Here is a 14,354-nt window from a genome sequence, read left to right as displayed (position 1 = left end):
CAAGTCCTTATAAATCCAAGGCATAGATAATTTAATAGATGTTTAAATCAATCAGTGGAAATGAAAATATTACACTGTGCTTGCCTATTATTTTCATTTTCTTAAGATTTACTATATGGAGAGACTGCCACAGGTAGATAGATCCTGATCTCCCGTTTCAAACAGATGGAGATCATTAGAAAAGAGATGCCTACCATAATTATAAAGTCAGGAATACTTATAATTTGAATGTAATCACACCATATGTAAAGATAAAAGGAAACTTGATAATATTTAAAATAATACATAGGTGTTATACAACCCTTTTTTCAGAAATGTTGGGTGAGTGATCAGATTTAATTAATGCAATTCCCAGAGCTTATGTTAAACATGAGTTAACATTTTCTTCTATAAGTGGGAGGAAAAATAGTATTATTTTCAAATAAAAGCAATATACTTTTCCTGCACTTCTCAATTATTTTTTCAAAACAAAGATTTGCCCCAAACAGTTTTACAGTTTATTACAAAAAGCTCAATACATCTTTAAAAGTGTTCCAAAAGGGCCTGACCAGGCGGTGGCGCAGTGGATAGAGCGTCGGACTGGTATGCAGAGGACCAGGTTTGAGACCCCGAGGTCGCCAGCTTGAGTGCGGGCTCATCTGGTTTGAGCAAAAGCCTACCAGCTTGAACCGAAGGTCGCTGGGTCCAACAAGGGGTTACTCAGTCTGCTGAAGGCCCATGGTCAAGGCACATATGAGAAAGCAATCAATGAACAACTAAGGTGTTGCAACGCACAATGAAAAAACTAATGATTGATGCTTCTCATCTCTCTCTGTTCATGTCTGTCTATCCCTCTCTCTGACTCACTCTCTGTCTCTGTGAAAAAATAAAAAAAATAAAATAAAAGTGTTCCAAAAGGGAATTACTCTCAATGTAACAACAAAAAAAGAGACTTAATTCTAACTAAAATAGAGCACTTTAATGGAGAACACATATATCTTTAATTTAGAAGCTATTGTCAGGTGTTTAAAAAAAACAGTAATCTGACCCTGGCCACTCAGTGGTAGAGCATCGGCCCAGCATGTATAAATTCTGGGTTCGATTCCTGGCCAGGGCACACAGGAGAAATGTCCATCTGCTTCGCCACCTTTCCCCCTCTCCTTTCTCTCTATCTCTCTCTTCCCCTCCTGCAGCCAAGGCTCCATTGGAGCAAAGTTGGCCTGGGCTCTGAGGATGGCTCCATCACCTCTGCCCAAGGTGCTAGAATGGCTCCAGTTGCAACAGAGCAATGCCCCAGATGGGCAGAGCATTGTCCCCTAGTGGGCATGCCAGGTGGATCCTGGTCAGGCACATGCGAGAGTCTGTCGCTCTGTCTCCCTGCTTCTCACTTCAGAAAAATACAATAACAACAAAAAATCCTCAAATTCAATTTAAAGGTACTCTAAAACTTAATTATCTTTACTATTCCTAAGACTAATTACAAACTAACTATATTAATCTTACTCTCTCTTCTCCTTGTTAAAAAGCAGTTCAGTAGCACTAAAGAAAAGTAACAGAACACTCTTTTTTTTGACAGATAGAAGCTCTGGAGCTAATTTCTAATAACAACAATCTTTTGATATTCTTCTCTGATAAAAAGCAGAGCTCCTACTGACTAAAATTGATGTTCCACTGCAGGTAAATAAATTAATGTTTCATGGTTCTTCTTAACTGTCTCATTAATCATATTTTGCAAATCTCAGACATATATTCTATATTTTGCACATCTCAGACATATAAATTATTACACAAAATAATGATAATGCAATGACTGTCCTTCAAAACTAATGATAATTTAATACAGAAACACTTCTATTGCTGATTCCAACTAAACTGGATTAGATCAAATACTGCATCATTAAAGACATATGTAATATATTTCAATATCAATATCTATAGCTATATTTGTATTTTTTAGTTTTCTTTGCTGACTATAATGTAAGTGTCAAGTTCATGAGATTATTAGTAAGAGGGATGGTAGCAGGTTGAAAAACCATTAGCAGTGAGTGCTGAAAAACTAACCCTCCAAAGACAGCCACTATCTTTGGGGGACTTATCCAGTAGCATATTGTAATGGCTCCATTGTCAGCCTTGCTTGAGTCAACGTTTTTTTAATGGATGAAACATACAAAACCTGCTTATAAAATTCCAGATAAAGTAAAATAAAGATGCTAAAATCAGGCTTTGAAAGTCTTTTGACAGGGTGAAATGATATATCCAAATCGAAAATATAAAAATTCTGGCCTGGTCGGTTGGCTCAGTGGTAGAGCGTCGGCCTGGTGTACGGGAGTCCCGGGTTCGATTCCCGGCCAGGGCACATAGGAGAAGCGCCCATTTGCTTCTCCACCCCTCCCTCTCTCCTTCCTCTCTGTCTCTCTCTTCCCCTGCTGCAGCCAAGCCTCCATTGGAGCAAAGTTGGCCCGGGCACTGAGGATGGCTCTGTGGCCTCTGCCCCAGGTACTAGAGTGGCTCTGATTGCGGCAGAGCAATGTCCCAAGATGAACAGAGCATCACCCCCTGGTGGGCGTGCCGGGTGGATCCCAGTTGGGTGCATACGGGAGTCTGTCTGACTGCCTCCCCGTTTCCAACTTCGGAAAAATAAAAAAAATTAAAAAAAAAAAATATAAAAATTCCTAGGGAGTGTAAACTACTAGAGTTAGGTTTAAAAGTCACTTGCACAAAAACAAGAGGAAGAGATCAGGTTTATATGGTATTATTATGGAATACTTAAAGCCAAAAAGGACTCTTGGGTAATCTTTATAACCCATAAATATCCAGAATGAGTAGCATATGAGTATCAGTGTGCTGTTACACTACAGAAATACTGGAGAATCTGGTTCAAAATAGGAATCATATTCTAACATAAACATTGATCAAATAAATGGGTGCAACCAGAAAAACAAAATGTTTAAAATCATCAAGTGAAAGATTGGTGGGGGAACTTAGAAGAGAGAGTCTGGACAAGAAGATATAAGGTGTGGAAAATGGCATGATGCCATGAAAGCTGTTTCCAGTATCACTTAAGCGCTGCCACATGGCAGAGTCATCTTCAGTGTAGTGGAATAATGTGTGAAATTGCTTTTACACCAACTATAAAGCACTATGCAAATGCCATTAGTTGTTCCTGTTAACATTATGGCTCATAATACTTTATTAATAGTAATTGTAATCCATGGGTAGAAATTTAAGGAAGACAGGCCTAAGGTTATAGAATTGGATTGTGTGCTGGAATAGGTGTATATAAAGCCTGGAAGGACTAAGGTTATAGAATATGTAAGCAGGTTGTACGGCAGACAGGTAAGGTCTAGAAAGTCCAATTTAGAAGTCTCTTAGAGAGTTTAAAACACAATTAAGGAATTCTTTCAAAGTTAATGTAATCAGTAGCAGTGCCAGTAGTAGCAAATATAAGGATAATGGTAGCAAGCACTCTTATATAGACAGCACTATGTATGAGTCACTATTACAGGCACTTTCTATATATTAACTTATTTAACCATCACAACAAGTAAGTATGTTATGAAGCAGGTACATTATTATCCCCATTTTACAGATGAGGAAACCCCAAAGTAGTCATCTGCCCAACCTTATATATAATGAAAATAAAAATGTAATGATTGTAAACAGCTCTAATATGTGTTGACTTTACATCAGTACTATGTCATTATATTCATATTAACCTCTCTTCTCCACGAACATTTTAATTTCTGCCTTGTTTTACTCTAGTAAATTAATTTTTTCCTTATACAATATGATATATTAAAAGTATAAATCTATCTTCAATTCAAACTTAAAAGGTAGAGAAATAGTTAACATTCTTCAAGCAACTACATATTCATTTATTGGCAAATTAATTTCAGTGGTGAAAGAGCTGTAACTAGATATCTTATGATTATTAAAGCTTAACTTAGCAATAAGAATTGGTCATCTATGTGCTGACCAATGGAACTCAAGGAACCAATAAATTATTTAAATGACAAATTTTATGCATGTGGGTCCTGCTGTGTTCATGTAATTCTCATGTGTGGGCTGAAATAGGTTAAAATCCAGTTATTTGTGTGTTTTATTTCTTCCCTTTTTCTTTAGGAAAATCGAGATATTTAAGCATGTTTGGTCCTACAATCCTTAGTTTATTGTGATAATCTCTATATTATATGATTAAGAGGTGATATGAGAGAACTTGACAACAGTATAAATAACATTTCCTTTATTTTCTTAGTATTCATGGATAGCTAAGCTTTAAATTTGTAAAGCTTTGTTGAAAATAAAAATATAGTTTATTTCAAACTGATAAGCCTTTTGAAAACTAAAAGTACAATTTTATTTTATTAATTTCAAAATTTTATCATAGTTTTCTTACCAGTGAAGGACTCTTTTGCATCATCATCTTTAGATTCTTCTTTAGACTCGTCTGTTTCTGTACTGTCATAATCAAATGACTGGGTAACTGGTTCACAAGGGTGCACTGCTTGGTCATCCATAACTTTAAGTGATAAGAAGATAAACATGTTCAAACAAGAAAAAATAAATCCATGAATATCAATATATGCTTAGGGAAGGAAAAGTAACACATAAACCAAAAGAAATTCCATATTTATAAATAAACAATAATTGGCGATATGTCTATAAGTGTTAGAGATTATAAAATTAATGTTAGAAGGAAAAAATAAAAGGTAAGATGTTCAAAGAATGAAATACAAGTTCAATTACAAATTATAACCTGTAAAGGATTTTTAGATTTTTATTAGCAATACTAAAATTAGCTTTTAGTCTACTACAAAAATTCTAAGAGTATGTACATTAACATAAAAATTAAAATATAGGCAGAACTTTTATAAACTCCTTAAAAAGCAACAAACATTTATGAAATAAATGTTAAGAAAACATTTTAAAACTATAATTCAGGTTTGATATTTGGAGTTCAAAGATTTCAATGAAGTATTATTTAAAGTAATTTTCAATTTTATTTCAATGTTTCTAGTGTACTTTGTTTCTAAGATCTTAAGTATTGTTAATATGCTTATCCTTACTACTAAAACAATAAGTAGGACTATTTATTAGTATAAATTTCACCTTAATGACTTTATCTCTTGTCTTGTTTAAAAAAAACTCTTAAAGTGTGTCCAGTTTGACCAATATGAAAATCTCCTCGTGCTTGCAATGAGAGTTCTGTTAATGTGTATACCTTTTCCGGCTTCCTCAATGACTTGCCTCACAGCTTTCTTCAAACTGTTTGCCCGCAACATTATCTCCTTCGGTTTGACCGCTTTCTGGGAGGAAGGTTTTGTAGTGTCATCCAGGAGCTGTTCCTTGCTTTCACACAAGGAGTCTTCACTTGAAGATTCCACAGTGTCTTCTTCTGCAATGACAGGGCTGATGCCTGGGAGAACTTGAGCAGCCTGGGACTCTGACGTGTGCAGAGCCTGGAGCAGTTGTTCAAGCTTCTCATTTAGGACTGAACACTAAGAAAACAAAAATGCCGTAATGACTCTCCATTTAGTGGAGATTAAAAAAAAAAAAAAAAAGATAATTTAAATGAATGGTTTCTGATTTTAAATGAAATATGTGATATATTGTTTACCATTAATCGGTAATGTTATACATTATACTTTAGGTAGCCTATGGACTAAATAATTTGTAATTTTAAGAAACAGTACAATTCATATGTAAATTGATTTATTTATACTTCCAGAACCATTCAGACTTCATTTCATGGGTGAAAATCTTTACAGTATTTGTATAGCTATTTTTCCTTAAAAGAAGAAAAAAAAATCTCTACTATAAAAAAACTACACAATAAATGTACACATTATACAAAACAATCGCATTCCCACTTTCTAAGGTAATCAACGTGTGGCACCGTTTTGAGCATTACATGCTGCAGGTCTGGCTGGGTCTTGATGAGCTCGCTTTCAAAGCTTTAGTTTGCAAAGGAGTGAACGAACAGTCCCTAAGGAATTACTGGCTCAAAGAAAGAGCGAAAAGAAAATGCACAAGCACTCAGCCTTGTTTTTTCCTGCTTTTCTCAAACTGCTAGGGGTAAAGAAACATTTGGCCTGAATTTCCAACTCCTTCTTACTCCATTTATTTGCCTTTGATGACATGCCAAGGCAGTTACAGCAGAAAGTTAAAAGAGAAATGTGTCAGGGAGAGGGTTTCTGTTTTCTGAAGCTCTCCAGAGTTAGAAAAACAAGGGAAAGAGGCTGCAAACGTCAAATGTATGTTTATTTCTATTTTCTTTTCCTTCCACTCAAATAAACCACCACCTAAAGCATGAATCTGGGGAGATCACTTCTTTGCAAACTCAAGAGAACCAAGCCTTTGTAAAAACATCTTGCCATGAACACAGAAAAGCAGGCAGTAGCTTTTAAGGTTCAATAAACTTGATTTACTCTTATTTGAGCCGCAGCAAGTTCTTGACGGGAAAAACTCTGTGAATATTAAGGCAAGAAACAGAACCCTGAAAGGTACTGAGGACTGTGAAATCTAGGGAATCCGAGGAACTGTGCTGGGAGGCACCTGGGTGGCCAGTCTGTCTGGAAATGGAAAACCATTCCCCTCTCCACTGGAACTCAGACACCCAGCATTCCAACCCACCCCACCCACCACCTGACTATTGTGTATTTCTCCTTTGAGATGTCAGTCAGCGGGAACAGGGAGTTGCATAATAAAATTGAGTGTGTCAGACAGTCTTCAGCAATGCAGTTTTCCTACACCTTAAAGTGTAGCCATAAAATAGAATGTTTTTAAACTGTCATATCTGATTCAAAAGTAACTTTTCTCTTCATTTATGCTTTGGCAGGAAAACCGCTCAATCAATTTAGCTGTAAAACAAGTTCAATGTTAACACTGTTAGTAAAAATCTTTCACGCCCTGATAGTGTGTCCTTACTTTACTGGCCACAGCATCAGCTACAACAGCATTTTCCAACGTTCTCTCATATGCCTTCTCTACTTTGGCAACAAAGTCCTTAACAGTTTCACACAGGATCCTTTGAAGAAAAGACATGGTGCAATTCAGTAAACACAGTAAGCCTGGGTTGTTTTCATTTATAAACATATTAAAAATAAGCACAACTAAGCAAACTTTCAAAATATTGGGATCATTTGTATGTAAAGCCGTAATTCCATCTGCTGTTTGCCATATTCTAGATAATTTCCACACATTCTAAGTCAGGGGTCAGGAACCTATGGCTCGCGAGCCAGATGTGGCTCTTTTGATGGCTGCATCTGGCTCACAGAAAAATCTTTAATAAAAAAAATAATAACATTAAAAATATAAAACATTTTCATATATTACAATCCACTCATTTCCTACCGCTCATGTTCATGGTTGCGGGTGGCTGGAGCCAATCACAGCTGTTCTCCAGGACAACACCAAATTTTTACTGGATAACGCCTAAGGTACACGGTTCATTGTATGGCTCTCACGGAATTACATTTTAAAATATGTGGTGTTCATGGCTCTCTCAGCCAAAAAGTTTCCCAACCCCTGTACTAAGTGATGAACAGATAACGTGAGTAAATCTTGTTCTACATAATGTAAATAAAAGCAATTTAAAGGTAATTAACAAGCCTTTGTTGAACATTCAAATTATATCTTGATGAGAGTATTTTTAGATCCCATTTTAAAAAGCATTATCTCCTAAACATCATATAATAACTTGCAGAGTTGATCAAACAAGGATAAGATTGTCATTGAAGTCACTGTCACTCTACTATTCATCCTAGTGGTATCTTGCTAATGCATTGTTCCTAAAAAGAGGTCGTGTATTATGTCAGAAACCAACCCATCTCTTGAATTGAGTTATATTTTCTGTAAATTTGTTCATTTCCTTAAGATAACATGCAAGATTGATTTAATTCAGATCTTGTTAGTATCAGAAGTATATACGGTTTACCCTTTTGTTTCTTTAAATTACATTTGGTTTCTTTGTAGAAATAAAGAAAAAATGATCTGAAACACTAATAAAAATCTGTTTTTAAAAGTCTTTGCAGCTATAAGATTGAAAATAGCAACCAGCAGGAAGGTACTATTTAACCAACTTTCTGTAGCAAAGACTAACAGTGATTCTAAAAATAGAATCAGACTAATTTAAAAATAATATTTCTCTTTATCATTGATATATACTGAGGAATTTGAAGAAGGGGGAAAAACAGGTTCTAGTAGATATAGTTTCTGTTACACTCACAATTTTCTCTGGTATGTGAGTGACATAAATGTTGTTTCCAGATGCTTAAGTATTATGAAATCGAGCCATTCAATAGCTATTGCCCCCCTGCCAAACCTTTGCACTGAAGGAAATAACTGCATTACCCCTAACAATTTTTGCTTCGTTTGTTGTTTTTCGTCAACCATTTCTAGATTTCTCTTGGACAATATGTAGTGTTTCCCAACCTGCAACCTTTCTGAATGGCTTTTTATATCCAAATTTCTAAAAAGAATCTAGCTCACTGACATGTGCTTCATATCAAGTCTTGTCTTCTTTGTTCACATATAACACTTTTCTGGACTTTCTTGAAATATTAAGGCAGACAAACCTGGAAGTTCTTCCATGGGCCTTACTGACAGTTTCTCTAAGACATCCCACTTCTCAGGCAAGGAGGCACTGACATTCCCTTCTCTTTTATGTAAATACAAAATAGAAGTTTTCTTGCCATTATTACAACATTGTCTTACTGTTAACTTTCTCTTGGATTTGTGAATTTGCATATGCTGTAACATTATGATAGCTACACCTGCTGGTATTGGACTAATTCCTAGGGATAGAGCCTGTTGGTCCATCCGCCCAGGAGGGAGAGGGGCGGCAGAGATGCCCTTCCTCAGCTCTGCGAGGTGGACAGAAGCTGACAGACAGAGGATGAGTCTGTTAGGAGAATGCTCGCCACAGAGGTGGTGGGAAGAATCAGAAAGAATTATCTATCGTACGGCCCATTAAGTTCCATATTCCAGAGGATCTAGGGCACTTACATTATGAAGGTATGAACTAACTTTTTATTTTACCTAAATAGTAAAGCTAGAATTTTTAAAAAGAGAAATAAATACATTTAAAAAATAGCATGATTTCAAAGTCACACCAATTGCGAACTTACAGATTGGGGGAAAAAAACTTTAAGATGTATTTGCTATAGTAACACAAAAGACATTTTCCAACTGATACAGTTTCCCACCTTAATACATAAAGACTTCCAGAAAACATGTGCAAAATACCAAATAAATAAAAGTGGAACATGGATTTTCCCACAGAGCTAAAAAAATTAAATATCTATTTACATCCTTAATTAAAGTTAATATATAATTTTGATGAACTAGTGCCAGCATTTTGTCTCTAAACTTGTATCTCTCTGAGGCTGAGGTTAACGGCGTGCACCAAATACACCACTGGAGCCGCCAGCAGTCCACGTTTCACAAGATTGATGATCTCCACCATCATCTCAACTACACTACATACATGATCTATACTTCTTATCACTAGTAGCAGTGCCTTCATTGATCAGTTTTCCACTTATTTTTTTTTAAATAAGAGCCAATGACAATAAAACACACAAACAGCACATTAAGAAAAATAATGGTGATGGTGTGCGAACATAACCACACATTGGCAGGCAGGGGTCACTGTATGAGAACCTGAAAAATTCGTTTTCCGTGTGATATAAAAAGTTGAAGTCAGAAATTACAGGTAATTTAAAAGCATCAAAGCCTCATAGATAAACAAACCCTAGCTATCTGTGTGATCTGAGGCAAGATTCTAATAGCTGCTATGTACCCTACCTCCTCCACTCAGAGATTGTTGGGGTTGCCCAACAATCTCTCAGGTAGAGTTGAAAACTAAAATTCTCTGGTTCTATGACAATGGTTCCAATCTAATTTTTTTCCCCTGCCAGTGATCCCATTTGAAAAGTTCTGTCCACAGAACAAAGTGCATGTATTTAATAACTTTGCTTTTCACTTTTATTCACAGCACCTATGATTGCTTATTAACTAGCACTTTTGATTCTTGGTGCTTCTAATGCTCAGACAAGAACTCATGTTATCACACTGAACTGACAAAATTCCATCAAAGAAATGTTGATATGTTGGTTAACCTATATATCAACTACATTAGCTAACCTGCATATCATATATGCTAATAAGTGTAGCCTTTCCATGAGCATTTTCAGTATTTTAAAAATAGTTAAAAACAACTTGGGCTACTGGGAATTACTATTTTATGCAATAAATATAAACATGTTTTAAGAGCAATAAAACAGTCTGTCTTAATATTGTATCAGTTAAATGGTAATAACAAAATAAGGGAGTTCTGTATTAGTGGTGGTTACAAGGATGTGAATATGTGTGTGTATTAGTTTTTCTTTTTTGTGTGTGTGGCAGAGACAGAGAGAGGGACTGATAGGGACAGACAGACAGGAAGAAAGAGAGATGAGAAACAACATCAATTCTTCGTTCCAGTTCCTTAGTTGTTCATTGATTGATTTCTCATATGTGCCTTGACCATGGAAGGGGGGGCGTTACAGCAGAATGAGTGAACCCTTGCTCGAGCCAGTGACCTTGAGCTCAAGCTGGTGAGCTTTGCTCAAACCAGATGAGCTTGTACTCAAGCTGGCGAACTCGGGGTCTCGAACCTGGGTCCTCCACATCCCATTCCGACACTCTATCCACTGCACCACCTCCTGGTCAGGCTCTGTATTCCTTTTTCTACTCACTAAGTTGCACCCTTATGATTGGGCATTTCACTGTATATGTGTCATACCTTAATAACAAAAAATTTTTTTAAAGCAGTGGAAAACTATTATAGATTTTACAAGTCTTAAAGGAACATATCACCCAAATGCAAAACATGAAACTTGTTTGGATTTTGAATTAAACAAATCAAATGTTTTCAAAAGAAAAACGCCTTTGATAGCTGGGGGAAATGGACTGAGTAATATAGAATATTATTAATTGTATTATATTTTTTAAAAAGATTATTTTATATCCATATATACTGAAAGGGGAATAAAACAATTTCTTAGGGATACTGTAGCAAAAGACAGTAGGGAGTACTTGACAAAAGGTTGGTAACTACTACTGGAGAATGACAGTGGGGAATCGTTATACCAGTCTTCCTACTTTCTGTATGTTTTAAAATGTAACAAAAATTAAATTAAAATGTATTATGGATACAAAGTTATTACATGTTGTCCATGTTGTACTCTCTTTTCTGTTTTGAATCTCTTTAAAATTTTAATCTGAGGAGGACAGAGCAGCCATGCAAGCCTAGGAGTGCAGGTGAGTGAGGAGAGGGGACCAGAATTGGAACAGAATTTGCTAAAAGGCCAATGGGCTAGTCAGGGAGAAGTCCAAAGCGAATTCTGGGCATAGAGACTAGACAAGGAGCCAGGTCAAGGTCAAAAAAGAAAAAAATTCTAAATGTAATTGGGAAAAACATGAGGTGATGATTTAATGATTTAATATAGCATTCTGCAATTTAGAAGCTCTATTTCATTATTCAACTTAGTTCTAACAGCTCCTTGAGGGAGGAAGGTTAGGCATGCTTTTCATTATTAAACAGACATAGGTCACAACGCTAGCAAATGTCTCAACCAGGATCCTGGGTTTACTCCGACTGAAGGCAATACTGTGACTTACTCCAGTGGTTTTCAAGCTGTTTTGCAAAAGTATTTCAAAGACTCCACAAATGCCTGATTCAAATTTATTTAGAAATACAAACTATAATTTTAATGCTAAATAACCATTAGAAATATTAAAGACAAAATGTTTACTTTAGAATTCACTACTTCTGTGCAAATCTTAGACTAAAGCATTTTCTATTTTTATTTAATTGAAGGCCATTTTTTTATACCTAAACAAAACAATTTAATTTTTTTTAATATTAGGATTCTGCATAAGCATTTATTTGAAAAAAAAAGTCTTCACAGGTATTAAATTTAAGCAAAATAAGGAGAAAAAACCAAAATGATCCTGTTTGTATCTATCCAAATTTCATAACATTAATTCCATTTAATTAAAAATATGAGCTTTGTCACTGTATATTTGACTCCCATTACTGGGTGATGGGCACACAATGTAATGTGTTATGGAGCTGTGCACCTGAAACCTACATGTTCCTATGGACCACTGTCACCCCATTAAATTTAATTTCTTAACAAACAAAAATATCTCAAGAATTTTTTAAATTGATGACGCATTGTCAACCAAATTGCTCTCATCATAGGCCAAAGAGGTATTGAACTATTGATAAATAGAATAAAATAATAGGAAAACTAGAGAAATATATATATTTATATATGTATATATGATCTTAAAAATATATATCATATATAAATATATCATATTATATATATGATCTTAAAAGTTCTTATCACAAGAAAACATGTACTACATGAGGTTACAGATGTTAACTAAACGTATTGTGGTAATAATTTTGTAATGAATACATATATCAAATCATTATAATGTATACCTAAAACTAGTACAATGTTATGTCAAGTATATCTCAATTCAGAAAATATTTTTAAATATATAGAATGTGTAGGAGTCAGTAATCAAACACACCAAACACATGAAGGCCAATAGTAAGGCTTTGCTAACCTCCAAATTACTAAATGTGACTAGATAAAATATTTACTTAACTGTATTAAAGAATCATTCTTTTATAACTTTATATACCTTTAAAAAGGTTCTAATCAGCTTTCCATCTTTCCTTTCAATGTCTTATGAAGAAGAATTTGATTCATAGGACAAAGGTAGCAAATGTAACATGTCTTTCTTGAAGAAGTAATTTAGGAAGTGCTTAAGAAAATAACTTAAGTATATAAATTTGGCCTAAAGTGAGGAAGACAATAAGGAGTGTTGAGGCCTGGGACAAACTGGAGATCTGCACATTTCATCTTAAAGCAATACAATTCACTAAAAAACACCCAACCAAACAACAACATAAAAACCACTAACAGCACTACTCATCAAACAGTGTCTGTAGCCCACCTGTCTGGACACCAGTATTCTTCTCTTGAGAGTCATTTAACTCTTTCCCTATTGCTCAGTCCTGAATCCTACTCCTAGAGGTTACAGCATCAAAAGCAATTGTCACTACATTTATACACTTATACATTTATTACAAGCTAATTTATTTATGCTGAGTTGTCTTTCCTTGACATTTTTTGAAAATTAAGCATATACCATACTAAAATTTGTATATTTTTTCCTCTATCATTTCCCCATCCCCCTTCTTTCTTCCTTCCCCTTCTTTTTCTCCTCTTTCTGCTTAATAGCAATATTCCCTTGCTAAGCCTGAGTCCTAAAGCATTATTTTACTTTTGCTCCTCAGTTGAAAATTTCAGCTGGTTTTATCTCTTCCTCTAGTTGACTTTCCAGTCTTCATCATTTCAGTTTAGGATGTCTTAAAACTAAATTCTAAATCCCAGCCAGGCAACATCGGAGATAATGAAATCAAGTAGCTTTGGCTCCACTACTCAACTTAAACATGCTGAGAAGAGTAATTTTGAAAAAAAATCTCATCATTGTTTACCTTTTCCTGAAATAAACAGTTCCTAAACAATGTTTATGGAAATAAGTTATGATGAAATGTTTTCTATACTATAATAAGTCATAAGTAGTTCTTTAAATAGGAACTTAGAGTAATTAAACACTTATTGTACCTTCTTGACAAAGAAATCTTTCAAATTAAGCATTAATAACTAGCCTCTAAATATTGCAAAGAAGATGCTAAAGTAATTTTTTAAAGTGCAAATTTAGTTTGTCTAATTCTATAAGCTACTACACCAGGACATGTTTTGGAAAATAAGTGACGAGGAAATAACGTAAATGGTAGGAACCAGCTGTCCCTTCGTTTCCACACGTAACTGTGTCAGGGCTGCACTGTGACTCACTTGGCAGATGATATGATCACTGCATGTTCATCAGAATTAAGGATTTTTGTAAGATGAGCTGCAACTGAGTCTTCATAAATTGTCATCTGAAAAAAATTTTAAAAACTGCATGTGTTATTGTTGCTGGCAATTATGGTATACAACTCAGTTATTATTGCTTCAAAAATGGAACCATCCTGATACATGTGACACAGGACAATGACTACAGTGAATATGTAATACAGAGTCATGATACAAAATAGATAAATATTTCCTTTTGTGAAAGGCTCTTAGTTTCAGGAATTCTTTAATTTATACTCTTCAAAAAAACATAAAAACCCTTTACACATTACATAAAAATGTCAAAATGATGAATATATAAAGTATTCGTACAAATGCCAGACAACCTAATCAGCGTGGGCCAAAGACTAGACATTTAAAGAGGAAGCTATCCAAATGGTCCATTAAGGG

The 14,354-nt window shown here is 35.0% G+C and overlaps 1 protein-coding gene across 5 annotated transcripts in view; it reads right to left on the bottom strand.

The window, feature by feature from the left end:
- Window positions 1-14,354, bottom strand: part of DGKH (diacylglycerol kinase eta) — a 236,050-nt gene that overhangs the window by 45,204 nt on the left and 176,492 nt on the right. For all 5 annotated transcript variants that reach the window (XM_066234070.1, XM_066234074.1, XM_066234073.1 and 2 more), the window contains 4 exons: window positions 13,905-13,990; window positions 6,907-7,006; window positions 5,201-5,477; window positions 4,376-4,498 (listed from right to left, as the gene is read on the bottom strand). In XM_066234070.1, the coding sequence (XP_066090167.1) occupies window positions 4,376-4,498; window positions 5,201-5,477; window positions 6,907-7,006; window positions 13,905-13,990 (586 nt within the window). The remainder of the gene's footprint in view (window positions 1-4,375; window positions 4,499-5,200; window positions 5,478-6,906; window positions 7,007-13,904; window positions 13,991-14,354) is intronic.

This window comes from Saccopteryx bilineata, chromosome 6, assembly GCF_036850765.1.
Source record: "Saccopteryx bilineata isolate mSacBil1 chromosome 6, mSacBil1_pri_phased_curated, whole genome shotgun sequence".
Lineage (NCBI taxonomy): Eukaryota > Metazoa > Chordata > Mammalia > Chiroptera > Emballonuridae > Saccopteryx > Saccopteryx bilineata.
The sequence above is the reverse complement of the archived record's forward strand: the minus strand, read 5'-3'. Positions and strand labels throughout refer to the sequence as shown.